Below are 16,975 nucleotides of genomic sequence, written 5' to 3'. Positions count from 1 at the left end.
AACAATAAAGAAATATTCTGCATGTATGTTACCAAAGAGGAATAATAAAGCATAAACATACAAAATTAATGCCAGTTATGTTTAATACATTGACAGGTTTACTATTCAGTGACTACTACACGAGTGAAGATTACTGTCCTGGCATATGTGACGTCATGTACTTTGGTAGATCATGACCAAAGTTTCAAAAGAAGCTACTGACTCCTCCTCAGTGCAGAAGAAGAACCCTGAAGATGGAGGCTGGAAGTTCCTCCCATATACTGGTAATGATCTACCAAACTGCATAAAGTCACAGCTCAAAAACCCGTAACCACAGTCACCAATCTCAAAACTCACATTCAAGTGATGCCCGCCCCCCTCCCCACGCCAACACACACACACAAGAAACTCTTAGAATTAGTGTGCATTTCATATTTGGGGACCACTTGAACTTCAGTACAAATGGCATACTGTCTGTCAGTTTTTAAACAAGTTTAGTACAAATCTAACATACAAGATAAAAATTATTATACACCAATGAAAATATCGAACTTCACTGTCTTGTGGTTGTTCAGCCAAGAGTGCACAATACTCCAGATACATTCCTGTTGAGAACTTGAATACATAGTTTTAATAGTTTACTGACTAAAGAACACTATACCCCAATTCTAGCAGTCACGCAATTTCAGTGTGTCCCATGGCAGACAAGGAACAGGTTCAAATCCTGCTCACAGCACAGATGTGTGCATGTGTGTTTTCACCCCTAGGAATATCCTACATATTGTAGTGTGCAGGCCTGTTACAAGGCAATGATGGTGAAGCAAACAACGAAAGAACACCCGTTGCTAGGGAGTAGATTCTTAATAAGAAACAACTGAACAGCAACAGAGGAGCGGTCTGTGAGGTCCATGACAAGTTGTTAACTGCATAAATTCTGGGGAGAAGTGCTGTTGCAGAGACTGCCATTGAGTGATACATATGCCAGTTCACTTTTTACCAACCTTCTGTATTTTAGAGCAGGAAGAGGTGATATCCTTCTGTTATATACTTTTGTAGGGACTGAATGAGAAAATGAATGGATAAACACAGTGAATCTCCAGTTAAAAATTTTCTGAGAGACAACAGATTTGAAGATTAAAGTGAGGAATTCTTAACATTGAGGAAACTTATTTGGGATCACTGAAACTGAACTTTATATAGGGAAAACCTTGATATGAAGTATATTATATGGAAATTCTATAGTACAATAATTGTTTCGTTTTTATCTAATTAAATGATATGTGAGATGTCTTTCCCTCAATGTACCACTACAAAATCGCTGGTCATTGTAGCCGAGCATGCATTATCTTTGCTCGCTTGGAAGCAAGGGTCATGGGTTTGAATCCCACTCAGGGAATGGATGTTTAGTGTCTGTGGTGTGTGTGTGTGTGTATGTGTGTGCATTTTTCTGTGTTTGTGTATAGGTAGAGGCCTTGCGACAAACTGATCACCCACCCAAGGAGTCCTATGAATGTCCAAGATCTAGTAAACCAAAGTGAAACAGAGAGTTCCATGGAGGTAGGCCAAGGCCCAAATTGGGGCTGTAGGGCCAAAGGAAAAAAACCCACTACAAAATCTGAGCTTACCTGAATGATATTCAGTAGAATACTGACTGTATTTTGAAATATACTGATGTACCTGATACTGAAATCATGTTCCCCATTAACTTTCTTGGCCTCTACCCACATCTGCAATGAGGAAGGAATACTTTCTGAGACGGAAGCACGTGAAAGTCTTCCAGTAAACCACCCTTACCCCATGGTAAGATCATGGCTGGCAGAGGGGTCCTATAGTCCAAACTGTACTCTAATTATGACACGTGTCTGCTATACTTCACATTCACAATTTTATAGTAGAGGTAGCAACATGGAAATATTCACACAAGGTCTGGCCAATGTTGAAATACAAATCAAACATCTTGCATCAACACTTCTGAGTCACGAGAAAACCTCAGACACAAAAGGCACAGCAACTGTGTTATGTGTGGCTTCCAAGCATTTTTTTTGGCATTAAGATGAATTTTCCAATTTTCTCTGTCAGTCATAATTCATTTATTGCCACCATACACGGTGCTTAAGCAGGAACCGTACCTATGTATGCCAGGCTGCATTAACATTGTATACTCTGGCTAACAACCTAACATATTACTGTAAAATTAATTTCTGGTAGATTAAAGAGCATAACAAAATAAGAATATATATGTCATGCTTTGAAAAATAGCACTAATGATTACACAAAAAGGTCTACTGGAAACATCAACTAAACTCCATAATGAAAATTATGTACAAATAGTACATTTAGTGAAACATCTCTAAAAAAAGCCAACCCTTTAAAGGACTCTACCTGTGTGTCACAGATTGTGTTTTACGTCATTTAAGTGCCATACAACCCCCTTTCAAGGACCACTCCTATCCCTGATGAGTGACCATGCCTGGTCTTTACCAAATCAACTCTAAAAGAAATCAATTTATTTGCCAAGTAATGATTTAATGAGTTGTGGGATGAAGTTGAGAACAGTTGTAAAAAGCAAATTTATATGTCTAACCCACATTATATTAGATCTGTTTTTAAAGCCAACAGACCTGTAGTGCACTGCATATAGTATGCATGCACATATGCTCATGTATATGCAGGATTTTATTTAATTATTAACATTCCATTGAAGTTACCTATTGCATCTACTTTTCATGTAAAGTAATATCGAGGGCAATAAATTTGTGCAATACAGTTACATAATACGATGGGGTACCCAAAAGAAACCGAACTAATTTTTTGTAGGCAGAGCTTTTGTAGTACTGCGTTTTGCCGCTATGAGCCCATAGAGCTAACATTCCTGAGTCGATAAGCCGACTACCGTTGCTTCAGAAGGTAAGGACTAGTTTCGGCAGAGTTTATAGTGACAACTGTTTTGTGTGATCGTCGTTTTTGCAATGGCTGATTTTCGTGAACAGCATGCGGCGGTGAAATTCTGCTTTTTGCTCGGGAAAAGTGGAACAGAAACTCTTGAAATGTTAAAAACGGCGTACAAGGACGATGCTATGGGGAAAACTCAAGTGTTTGAGTGGTTTTCCCATTTCAAAAATGGTGAAATGTCAATTGATGACAAACCTCGTTCTGGTCGTCCTTCCACGGCCCGAACACATGAAAATGTTGAAAAAATTCGTGAAATCATCAAGGAAGATCGATGATGGACCATTGAAGAAATTGTGGAGCTGTCGGGAGTGACTTGGAGCTCAGCGGCCAGATTTGTGGCAGTCGGGTGACTGGTTTTTCCATCATGACAATGCCCCTGCTCACACAGCCCTGTCTGTACGACAATTCTTGACCAAAAATGGTATGACCCCTGTTCCTCACCCTCCATACTCACCCGACCTTGCCCCGTGCGACTTTTTTTTGTTTCCTCGAATGAAAAGAGACATGAAAGGAAAAAACGACGGAGGCGCTGTCAAGCATCTCAAAAGATGAATTTAGACAATGTTTTGAAAAATGGAATAAAAGACTAGACAAGTGTATTAGTGTAAGTGGAGAGTACTTTGAAGGGGATTTAAGGTTTGTGCTTAAAATTTGAATAAATAAGTTTAAAAAAAATAAGTTTGGTTTCTTTTGGGTACCCCCTCGTATATACGTATGCTGTTCCTTGTGCTATACTACCCAAATTCTTACCCATCCACCCCCTATTCAGAGACTACCTCTATTAAAGTTCACTTAAAGGCAGAACTGGTCAGTGGTTTTCTTGGAGAAGTTTCACTGTATGTACAAATACATCAACATATATGTACCAATTTGTGCATGGTTTTGTCTTAGATAAACACACCAGATCTGCACTCTTTAATGGCAAAATAAAGAGCAAAAATGTAGTTTCTGACTCCTTCCTGCACTCCAATATCCAGTTCAAAGGCGATTGTAAGGTTATAATAGAGTAATAGCTTATATATGGAACATTCATTACATGGTTACAGAATTTTCTTTTTGCTAGAAACATGGCTAAAAAGATTACAGCAAAGTCAGGGCACCCTATTTTTAAGACCACATTTGATTCTGACAGTATATATTTTACAGACAACAAAATATACATAACATAAGACATTCATCTCATGAAGGGTTGTTTTGTTACTCCTTTCAAGGCCAGGTTCAATCTGATGAGCATCCATGTATTGACAGCACTTGAAAGAGGTATATCTTAACACCTCTAACGGTTACAATGAACGTTTTCATTTTCTTGTGAGATTATAGAGAAACAAGAAAAATGCATGTCAGTGGCTCCTGACACATGAAGCAGTACAGAGAACAATACAATTTATGCAAACAATCAGAAATAAAGTTACACACTACATCATATATTTACACAATGTATGGAATCTACTAAAAATAATATCTTTTAGTATAAATTATAAAGAAAGATGGCAAATGTAAGGGTATTTGCATTTTACTCTATATTACATATGACAGAAGCACAAATTTTTATACTCTGACTGACAGTTGCATTGTGGCATGTAAGCATATATTAGTTCAGAGCAAATCATGGCCACTGAAGGGTTATACTCACAACATTCAAACTACAAGAAAATGCAGTGAAGCTCCATTAACTATGTACTTGTGTTTTACTTAAGGATAAAATACAAAAACAACTGTCCATAGTTCAAATTATTTATTACATTAATAACATTCTGGCAAGCTGAGGCATTATTTAATATACAGTACCTTTCTACAGTACCATTGCTAGGCAATGGCATGGCAAACACGCTATGAGGTCATTAAACAAGGAATGGTTGCTATGCAACGGCAAGTAAATAATGACTATGAGCAAGGTTTTACATGTGGTCCATGCCAAGGCAATATAGTGAGCACGAAAAGACAAGTTAGTTGAGTTAGTTGCGAGCTGTGAGATGGTAGTCAGCCAGCAACGACATTGGTCTGAGCGCAGAAGAATTTCCACTGTTTGGAACTGTAACCGAACAACAACTAGTGAAGACTATAATAGACTGAGACTTAGCACGTGCTAAAGTGTTTCTTGAAGTGTGTAGATTAGCGACAGACACCCTGTAGTTATGAATTATAAGCACTCAATAACTCCAATTATCAATCCAAACCCTGTTATCTACTCACTAACATTATGATAATATTATGTAAACAACCAAAAAAACCAAGGCCCTTATCCAGAGTAACATTAATCGGTTTTCAAATTCATGATGGAACTTTTGTCTGGAACTTGACTATACAAAAGAAGGAAGATGCTTCTGAGTAGGGATGAAATATAATAAAAATATATACTTATGACAAAGATGTATTCAATCAACACAAAATAATTTTCCATATTTTAATCTTCCTAATTAAGGTAATATGAGTATGTGATCATAAGTATATAGTTAGTTAGTTATTTAGAGAGGGTGGGTTTCCCCATGCACCGAGATCAGTTTGATCTATTGTGCTTCCCTCTATGATATTCTACCAGTCTCTATATCCTACCGGTACTGGTGCTTACCATCAGTCCCGCCCAGCCAGCGAGACCGGCTCTACTAGCTGAGAGGTATCTATAATGCTTCCCCATCTACCAGAGGTATTAGAGACTGCTGTTGGGGGGGGGAAACGTCCGTAATTTTGGCTCAGTGACCTCCTTTGGAGATATGAAGTTCTTTTACGTGTCGTAAAGCTACGACACGGGACCCATGGCTTAAAGTCCCTCCCAGAGGACTTGTTCCCTGAATTTTTCTGCCCTTAAAAATTCGACGACCTCCGCCAGGTATTTGAACCCGCGTACTACGAGTCATGAGGTGGGAACGTTACCTCTAGACTACGGAGGCCGCTATCATAAGTATATAAGTTCAACATAGAACACAGTTTAACTTGTATTTTGTGCACTATAGGAAAATACATAGGTAAGTCAATAAGTATGTTACAGATGGATATAGAACTTAAGAGTACTGATTTCAAAAATGCTTTTATTTCTCAACATAATCTCCCTGTATACTGAGGCAATTGTCCTATCGTTTCACAAGCCCCTGAAAACCAGCAGCATAAAATTCTTTGGGCTGTTGTCAGAACCACGTGTGTTCACACTGTGCGGCCTACCTTATAATTCATGAGAGGTTAGGTTTTCACAAAGTCTGTGCACGATGGGTGCCGCGCATACTGACCCCACAACACAAAATGCAAAGAATGGGTCTGGCATTACAGCATCTCAATCGCTACCACGATGAAGGACACGATATGCTAACCCGAATTGTCACAGGTGATGAGTCTTGGGTTCACCATTACCAGCCCAAGGCAAAGGATGCGTCAATGCAGTGGAAACATCCTGCATCGCCTGACAAAAAAAAGTTTAAGGTGATACCACCCTCACGGGAAATGATGCTCACAGTCTTCTGGGGTCACAAAGGCATACTGCTCGCCACATTCCAGCCTCAAGGGCAAACTGTAAATGCCGACTCCTACTGTAACATCCTCAGGAAACTTCATAAGGCCATTCAACGGAAGCATGCAACCCGTCATGCATTGTGAGGTAGACCATACCGTGTGAACACGCCTGGTTCTGACAGCAGCCCAAAGAATTTTATGCTGCTGGCTTTCAGGGGCTTGTGAAACGATGGGACAAGTGCCTCAATGTACAGGGAGATTATGTTGAGAAATAAAAGCATTTTTCAAATAAGTACTCTTATTTGTTTAAGCTCAATATCCATTTGGAACTTACTTACTGACTTACCCTTGTATATAATGGAATATTATACTAAATTGGAAAATCTAAGCATTCTGTTTCTATTACACTGAAGACAATTCTTATTAATGTTCATATTAATCCAGTAAAGTTTCAGGTCAAACTTAGAGCTTCCATTAAGGACTCAAATTCTGATACCATACACACTTCAGTGACAGTGATAGATGAGTAGGGAGTACTGTTGAATGATGACTGGCAGAAGGAAATCAAGTTTCCTGAAAGACTGCCAGGTACAACAGATCACCGTGGTCGCGGTGCAAAGGCCAAGAAGGCCTACCCCTTATCCATACCTGAAAGATTACACCTCCAGTACAATCTTGCCCACTGCAATTCTCACACAGACTGCTCTGGGCTTGGACCTAGCCACAACCTAGCCAACTGCATTATGGCATATTACATATTTATACTGTGGGGTTGGAGTTTGAGTCCCAGTAGGGTCCAGAATTTTCGTTCCTCCACCTTGTCCAGACAAGCACTGGAGTCCACCCAGCCTCCTATCCAATGGGTACGGGGGCTCCTTTCCCAGGGATAAAGAGGCAGGGGCGTGAAACTGACCACTCACAGCCAGCTAGTGTCAGGGTCAAGAAAATGTGGATCTATATATCCACTCCCCCATACGCCTTCATGGCATAGAGCTTAATTAGTTAAGCACTAGAACAACTTTACCTTTACCTTACATATTCATACAAAATACAAGCTAAGAAATTAATGCCTGTAAACTGCATATTAAAACGCCAAGAATTTAGATATAAATACTACAGTTCATTTAGCTATGTCTTTACCAAATCAAATTGTTATGTTCAATAAATAACACCTAACTGTGCATGTAATAAGTTATTTGTTGCTTACCATATAAAAGACTGTATTAAATGAAAGCTCTAGTTGAGAAACAAATCTGTGCTCGGTACTGTGGATTATGATTGGAGCCATGAAGTGAAAATAATTGTAAATGTAAATGTAAATGTACATCATCATAAGGATGATGTATAGTATTTAGTATTGATTAAATTATGAATTGTGTAATCAGGAATTATCTTCTCAAATGTGGGTTACAGCAGTGATTCTTAAGTTGGCCACTGCATACATTATTTTCATAACTAGTACAAAGAATTCAAAGCCTTTAGTTTTTCAGATGACCCACAGTCTTCTGTGCCAAAATGGTAAAGACTACCTAGCTTCCGTCCTGATAAAGGAGGCAGGAAGCCCTTCTATGATATTAGTAATCTTTACCATCTCCAAACTATGCTACACCCAGAAGATGATATAAAGAAAAGGTTTAATGTGTTTTGTTCAAATCTTGCAATACCCTATTATCTACACAACCTCAATAATCACAGTACCAAAGTTCTTTAGCACATCACTAAATGAAACCTCCAATATTTTCTGGAATGTCTGCATCAGAAACCTGAATACAGCAAATTTTTGCTTGAGATTTACTGGTTTACAGAAATAAAAAGGAACAGTGATTTAATTGTAAAAAATAAAATATAATTCACATTCACAAGACAACAGCAATTGTACAGCTTCAAACATATAAACAAATGAAGCCAAAATTTTCATAACTTAATGCATTATCCACATGCAATCAAGCTGCTTTCATAGTGAGAGCTGACACATCAAAAGCTTATATTAGTGGTTGCAATAAAAATGAGGAATTGCAAGGAGATGGGGAGTACATTTACTAGCATCCCTTTTTCGTAATGATGTTAGTCTTAACTTTTCAGCAACAGGAAACATATATATAATATGTATATACACACACACTATAACTGAATCACTGAATCAACATTCATGGACTGAACTAGACTAGGAATGACTGGCTGGATATCATTGCTTTACTTAGTGCACTATCATTTTCTTTTGGAGGCATTACTCATTCAGTATGAGATGCTAGTATGAGGTATGGCTGCGATTAACATTCAACCAAGTTTATGGCTATATGGAAACAACTTTACTCATTACATCAATTACCTTGATGACCAAGAGTCGAGTTTCTATGGTATCTAGTTGGCACATGATTGTTGTTGTTGTTGTTGATGATGATGTGGTTGTTGTTGTTGTTGTTGTTGTGATTTTTGAACAAAGGATTTCGATGTCGCAGGAAGGGTTGATGCTGGGCGTTGGGGTGCGATCCAGGTAGGAACTGAGGGTATACATGATGCGACCACTGGGGGAACAAAGGCCGTGCTCCCCCCTCTATATGCCAGCGTCCCAGAGAAACAACATATGCACACACCATTAGCCATCATATAGTAGAATAAGCACAACTAACAGGATTTTCTTGAAATGGTATATTCTTCTTCACACGCTGGACAGTAGCACTATTATAGTTTTAGAGCACCCAATATTGTGCGCTTCAACGAATCAAAGTACCCTCATTATTTATGCTCTTTAAGTATCAAAGACAGAAAATTAAGAAAAAATCTGATACTTCTAGCATCTGCAAGCTTGAATTTCATTGAAAATTATCTAAGTCTATGATTCATTATTCAATTCCACTAACAATTTAAGGCAACATTTTGAATCACAATTTTAAAGAATTTCAAAGGGACCATAAGCATGAAAGTGAATAGGAAATACAGGCTTATACAGTATGTATTTACAGAGTCATTGATCACTGTCTCTGATACAGAAATACAGTAACTTAGAATCACAATGGGGATACTTCAATAACTTCAATTACTTTCAGAGATCAATAAACTTTGATTATTTAATTATTAAAATGCAAGTAAGTTTCATTCAACATAAGAGAATATATAAATTCATAAAACAAATATGTAATACAATACTGTGATTTTTAGCAACTGACCTTCCTAAGATATGTCCATGAAAATTCAAAGTATACCATATCAAAAATATTCATTACAGAATAAAATTGTAACATGATGGTCTTGTGACTCTAAATGGCCTGTAAAACATACTTCTCAGCTCAAGAACATATATTTTAGCTTCTTAATCTACAAATTGATGATGCAACAATATTTCAGTTGTGTACATTCCTATAACCCCATGTGGAGAAAGGTTATAATACCTCCACCATAGCCCTGCGAGTTGTAGAGTGCGACAAAAGGGGGACCTGATGCCTGGGGGTATAACTAGGCCACACTGTATCTGGGGGACATAAATACATAGACTTGGTCCTCCAGGTTAGGGGTTGGATGCAAAGGCTGACAACATTGCTCTGTAAAAAAATTATTATAAAAGATAAAACAACTCTATCCAGTGTGACTGTTGAAGTTTTTACTACTTCAGTTCTTAACACCTTTACATGTTTCGGTCCCTATAGACTATCATCAGAGGGACATTGATACTCTTAGGAAACCACTATTACAATAGTTGTTCTGAATGTTAAAATATACACATACAATGTTTGTAATGCACAATATATACAAAATCCAACAACACAGCACACCACGAACAAACACAGGATGATATCAAAGAGCCTCCTTCTCAAGAAAGACAGGTGGCACAAGTTCAGCCCCCGTCAAGAAAGGCGATGAGAGAAGGGACACGACCCTATTTGGTTTATAAATTTTAACTTAAATAACAAAAGTTTTAAAAAACTTTAATATACCAAGAAAACCACCGTAGTTGTGGAAACTTTGTATGTGTATATATTTTAACACTCAGAACACCCATTATAATAGTGGTTTCCAAAGAGTATCGATGTCCTTCTGATGATGGTCTATAGGGACCGAAACATGTAAGGGTGCTAAGAATTGAAGAAGTAAAAACTTCAACAGTCACACTGGATGGAGTTGTTTTACCTTTTATAATATTGTTAGTGTGATGGACCAGAATGAAATAAATCAAATTTAAAAAAATTATCGTTGCGATATCCAAAGAAGTGATAACTGGATGCAACCTGGCATAATATTCTAAGGAAGGCTGTGGTTCAAAAAGGGCTATTTTGCCAGTGGTGGTGGTAATGGTGATCATGATGATGATGTTATTAGTATAAGTATAGTATCTTAGAAAAAAAGTAGGAACTGCAAGTATCACATTGTTGAAAGTCAGAGTATGACAGAATGGCTGAAAGACAATAATTTACAAGGAAAGATTAAAACATAAAATTTTCTTTGCATTAACTTTAGACATACTGTTAGTGACATACACATTGTTCTTTGTACTTCCAGATTAATAATTTTTGTATCTTTACAGTAAACAGAGTTCCTTAAATGCAACATTCTGTGAAACATTTTTAATATAGAAAAAAAGGACTTCACATCTGCTGATCAAATTGGTCTAATCAGGAAACATGTCTTTGTCATCTGTCCTAACTTTAATCACTAAAAAACATAAAAGATATTTTCTTTATTCTGTTTTAGGAACATGTCCTGAGGGGATATATGGCATGTACAGCTAAGTCACTGTTTCAATTCAGAAGTAGATGTAATTGAGTGGTTAGGTTCATAATCTGGTTGTATATACCTCCAGGAACATAATGTCTGGTACCTGTTCATTGACGGGCCTTGAAGACATTCTGCATGGGATTGTAATGACTCTTTCCGGAACTGAACTGGCTGCCAAAACTGATATCCTAACACTTTACTAACTAATTAAGCACATTAAGCCAGTTCTTCTTTAACTAAAAAGAAATATAAATTTATTCAAGAAGGTGGAAAGTCTGCTATCACATTTACTACCTTCAACATGGAAATACTAAAATTAAAACCTTCAAAGCAACACGATAATTATGTGTCAATTGCAAGCAACAGTGAGAAAATAGATCAATAACTGTAACTGATCCTAATAAAGCATATCATATAATAGCATCTGCAGCTATGAAGTATACTGAGCAGATTATTCTTCTAAATAAGACGCATTTTTACAGGTTCACCTCACTTTTTCAACTCTCATATATTTTAAAAAAATACAAATCATAATGTAATCAGACTATGGGTTTCTGGGTTGTGGTATCTTGCACCCTTATAGGCAGATACATTTTGGAGGACATGATGCCTCCTTTTTCAGTTGAAGCACGCAAGTTATCGAACTGGCTTAGTTACTTGTACACAGGCAGATTCAAGGTAGATGATGAGACCAAAGGAAGGAACGAGTCAAAGAGGAAGAACAATCCAGGCCAATGGGAGAGAGGTAGTAAATGGCCCCTTACAAGGGGGCACACAATTTTATCTGTCTACAATACTGTATGCATCACAACCCCTCCCTCAAAAAAAAAAAAAACCCACATACACAGTGTGTCCAGGTTCTGTTAGGACTGTGTTCATTAAAAATAGAAGACGTGAATTATTTTCAAAATTTCACTCCTTTTATTCAAAATAGTCTCCTCCTGAATCAGTACATAGCTGGAATCGATTGAAAAGTTTTTGAAAACAGTCAATGTACTCCTTTTGTTGAATCGCATTTTAAACTGTGGTAGATTCCCTTTGGATGTCCTGGATGGTGTCGTGATGGTCTCCTTTCATCGCCAACTTAACTTTTGGGAACAACCAGAAATCTGCTGGAGCCAAATCTGGCGAATATGGAGGATGACCAAGGACTGAGATCCCTTCTCTGGCCAAAAAATCGCGCACGATCTTCATTTTGTGGGGTGGGGCATTGTCGTGGAGGAGCGACCAGGAACCTTGCTCTCGATATTCAGATCAAATTCAAAGAATTCTCGCCCACAAACGATTGAGGACTCCAAGATAATAATCAGAATTCACTGTTTGACCTTCTGGCAGAAACTCCTTGTGAATGATTCCTTTGGAATCAAAGAAAACGGTAGCAGTGTCTTTACTCGACTCTTTTGCATGCGCACTTTCTTTGGTTTCAGCTTCTTTGGCTCAACCACACTGTACTCTGCGGCTTTGTGAGAGGCTCATATTTAAAACACCATGTCTCGTCACCAGTAACAATCGATTTTGTAAATTTTGTATCACTTTGGGCCGACCGTAACATGTCTTTGCAGTGTTCCACTCTTGCATGTTTCTCATCGCCTGACAGCGCATTTGGTACAAACCGTGCATAGACCTTCTATTTGCTCAAATCCTCGGTCAAAATTTGATGCACAGTACTTTTTGGTATTCCCAAAAGCTCCCCGATGAGTTCTTGCAGAAACACATCTGTCTGATGCAAGGATTTCGGTCACTTTTTTCACATTTTCTTCAGAGCGACTTGTTCTTGGCTTTGATGCACATGGAACATCTTCAATGTCCTCCCTGCCATCACGAAATACAGCATACCATCGAGAAATGTTTGAGTGACTCAAACAGTCACTACCGTACACACTTTTCATCATTTCTTATGCTTCTCTGGCTGTTTTGCCCAACTTCAAACAAAATTTTATGTCGGCTCTCTGTTCTACCGCCATTTTCCGATGAGCGTCAGAACAATACTGTTACATTCAAGGTCAGAACATATGATGCAGCGACGCTTGCGCTTTGAAATTATAGACAGCCACAGCTGAAACTTCAAGAATCTTAACGCCACAATTTGCCAACAGATGGCATTGCAGGGCAAAATTAAAAAAAAAAAAAAAAGAAAAAGAAAAAAAAAAAGAGTCCTAATGGATCCTGGATACACTGCGTACACACAGGATCTGAACAATCACTACTGCGAAAACCTCAAAACTTACATAAGTAAATAAATTCCACAATACTTTACACCAGAGTAAGTCAAACTGTATGTGCTATTAAAACAAATGCAATTTACTAAAATAAAAATGTAATACACAGNATTCACAAGGAATTTCTGCCAGAAGGTCAAACAGTGAATTCTGATTATTATCTTGGAGTCCTCAATCGTTTGTGGGCGAGAATTCTTTGAATTTGATCTGAATATCGAGAGCAAGGTTCCTGGTCGCTCCTCCACGACAATGCCCCACCCCACAAAATGAAGATCGTGCGCGATTTTTTGGCCAGAAAAGGGATCACAGTCCTTGGTCATCCTCCATATTCGCCAGATTTGGCTCCAGCAGATTTCTGGTTGTTCCCAAAAGTAAAGTTGGCGATGAAAGGAGACCATCACGACACCATCCAGGACATCCAAAGGGAATCTACCGCAGTTTAAACTGCGATTCAACAAAAGGAGTACAGTGACTGTTTTCAAAAACTTTTCAATCGATTCCAGCTATGAACTGATTCAGGAGGAGACTATTTTGAATAAAAGGAGTGAAATTTTGAAAATAATTCACGTCTTGTATTTTTAATGAACACAGTCCTAACAGAACCTGGATACACTGTGTATGTTTCAATAATCTGCAAGATTTATCCATCACAATAATATTAATGGCTGGATGGAGGGCATTAGAGTTTGCCACACAAAGAGACGAAACAACTCAATCTCACATAGAAACTCCTTCACTTTATCGCCACAAGTGGAACAGATATAAGCAAGTAGAACAAGTTATGAAATGTATATGCTATGTAACAATTTAGGCATATTCACTCTCTGTATAATTATGTAAAAACCCGTAAGACTTGGAGGATAAAAAGTGCATCACTGTGTGTCGTTTTTGCCTCTTTTGCTTTGAAATGTTTTTCACTTGGATAAATATTTAATGAATCATACATCAGATGCATTCAGGAAAGCATGTAAATCTTCATGAAAGGCATCCAATCTTTTTAGCAATTTTAAGCAATCTTGGAATGCAAAATTGTAGCAAAACTCCTCACAGTAAAGAACATGATGCTGTGTAGCCTTGTACAACACTACTAAAGTTTCTGAGGAACATGTTACCTCCCTTTTCAGGGTAGACTAAAATTTCATGAAAATCCATTCAGCAGATCTCAAGGTGTCAAATGTGGACAGCAAGGCAGACAGAATGAAGCTAATAAGCCCATTCTTGCAACATTTCATTGCAAACCTTCCAGAAATGTAACCTTCAATTCTGAGGCCCAAATAAAAATGAATCTTATGTGCTGGCATATGAATTGAATATGAATTTTAAATGTTCAAGTAAACACATCTGCTGTCAGTAGTAATTAACTAAAACATAATTAATAAATTAACAATAGTTATTCTTCATAGCCTAGAACATCCCTAAATTTCAGATTTATTTAATAGCAATAATGTATACTTGTTCCTACGATTTATGAAACACCTTGTTATGAGGCAGTGGAGGTATGGTTATATATGTATTCTTAGCCTCACTATCAGACATGATTGATCAGCTTCACACAATTGCCACTTTATACCTGAGAGGAAGCTCCTCGAACCAACTGCATATCAGCCTACTGGGCTAAAAAGCCAAGTTCAATGCAATGACAAAGGAAAAATACTGTTGCACCTACCAAGAAATGAACTCTAGCCATCCAGCCCATATCTAGTCACTATTGTGACTGACCTATCTGCACATAATATTGTGTTGAATTTATTTATTTGGCTCAATAATAAAAAAAGTAAAAGTGAAGAAACTGAGAGCATTAGCTCAGGAAAAGTTAAGTATTCTCTCTGTCAATGTACGTGATAATAAATGCTGTTCACAGAGGAATATGAAATGTTCACCTTCCTGTTTCTGGAAACTCCTTTAGCATTTTAGTAATGAAAATAAAAGTGTAGGTTTTCCTCTGATAGCATCTGAGTAAAATGAAGTGGCAATGCCTCCTACGAGGGCATGAGGAGGAAGTTATTATGGCCCAGGGGCCTGAAGTATACGTTTCTGGCATATTAATCAGGCTTTAACAAATGTCTTCCTAGCAAAGAGGAATGACAATGATGCTACAAATGTAACTGACACAACCTTTTGTAATTCATAAGCAGCGACTGCAGTGATGACAACTGTTCTACTGAGACACAGGTTTCTGTCAGCCAGGACACAAAACTACCACTAGCTGACAGCTAAAAATAAAGAAGCCCTGAACATTTCAGGGGCTATCCAAGAAAGCAGAGACATTGCTAACAACATCGTTTTGTGGGTCACAAAAGAGAAAGGAATCACCAGTGCTGTGTGAAAATCATCTCTATTGTGAATGCTTTGCTGCAACACATGACTGCTAAATCACTACACACTAACCATTCAAGGATAAGTTTCCTAAGACCTTATATGCATTAAATTTCATACAATTTTTCTTAAATCTGTGCAAAGATGTATTAATGTATGCTACTGGAAATTGTACACACTCTTCAAGTGTGAAACTATTATATTGCTTTCCATCAGCTTCTCCATTTCAGCTTCTAGAGTGTAGTTATAGGAATTTTCCTTTTGAAGCCTCAAATTCTTCAGAATAACATAAAAAAATTTCAGTTCCTACCTCACAGAAAACACTACAACGCCCAGCATGTCATTGCTGTGTAACAAAAACAATGTTTATCCTGAAAAGTACATGAAAACACATTCAATGGAAAAATGCAGTTTTTGAGTGCTAAAGCAGGCAGTATACCTATAGTAATCACTGTGCTGTAAGAGGTTTAAGTGATGAAGACATCACATATTAACAATCACAATGATCAATGCTAGCATGTCATGCAACTACATAACTTAGTGCAGTCCTTACTGAGATGATGGACGATGATCATGACTTAAACAGTCCAGAAACTACCCACCTCTTCTGAAATCTGAATATTAACTGCCATGAAGAATTCTGTCTTTTGGTATCTAATGCCATGCAGTCCGCTGAAAGTCAACCAACATTTCAGAAGAAAATGCTGTCTCCATCTACAGGTTGGAAGAGTAAGCCAAGCAATCAATATGAATCCTTTGCTTAGTGCATGTTTCATGATGGTTTCATGCTTGGCTTACTTTTCAGTCCTAAAGATAGAGGTGATATACAGGTGTCCCAGGAGGAATGTGCCAAACTTCGGGAGGGTGTTCCTTATGTTAAAGTATGCCGATATAACCCAAAACACCTATGTCCAAAGTTGAACGGTTACGGAGATAATGGCCAGAGAAGTGTGAAACTTTGACAGGTGTTACACACTTGTTGATTACCAAATACATATTAAAACTGGCAGGAACATGTGGTTTCTGTAATGTTAATAATGTACGTAACATCAAACTAACTTGTAAGTGACATGAAGCCATTAAATTTAACTACAAAGAAACTCGCACGCCATGTCATAGTTGTCCTTAGGGTTCCAAGCACTATACATGACACATGACTGGCAAGCGCTTATGTAACATTGCTGACTGTGCATACTGGTATAAGCCGACTACATAACCATATTAAACGTACATTCACAGAAAATCTCTTTTGGAATTTCGTTTCCATTATCTCATGTGGATTATTATGGGACCACATATGCACATTTCGTAAATTATTTACACCGTCCCGGGTAAAAGACGCCTCATCACTGAATAAA

At 37.8% G+C, this 16,975-nt stretch overlaps 1 protein-coding gene across 1 annotated transcript in view; it reads right to left on the bottom strand.

Moving 5' to 3' along the window:
* LOC111863698 (neurobeachin) overlaps window positions 1–16,975 on the bottom strand; it is a 554,452-nt gene that overhangs the window by 27,098 nt on the left and 510,379 nt on the right. Inside the window, exon 29 of the mRNA XM_033751163.1 lies at window positions 8,702–8,926. Within this exon, the coding sequence (XP_033607054.1) occupies window positions 8,702–8,926 (225 nt within the window). The remainder of the gene's footprint in view (window positions 1–8,701; window positions 8,927–16,975) is intronic.

This window comes from Cryptotermes secundus, unplaced genomic scaffold (assembly GCF_002891405.2).
Source record: "Cryptotermes secundus unplaced genomic scaffold, Csec_1.0 scaffold369, whole genome shotgun sequence".
In the NCBI taxonomy this organism is placed as follows: Eukaryota; Metazoa; Arthropoda; class Insecta; order Blattodea; family Kalotermitidae; genus Cryptotermes; species Cryptotermes secundus.
Note: the sequence above shows the minus strand (reverse complement) of the source record. Positions and strands in the feature narration are given on the sequence as shown.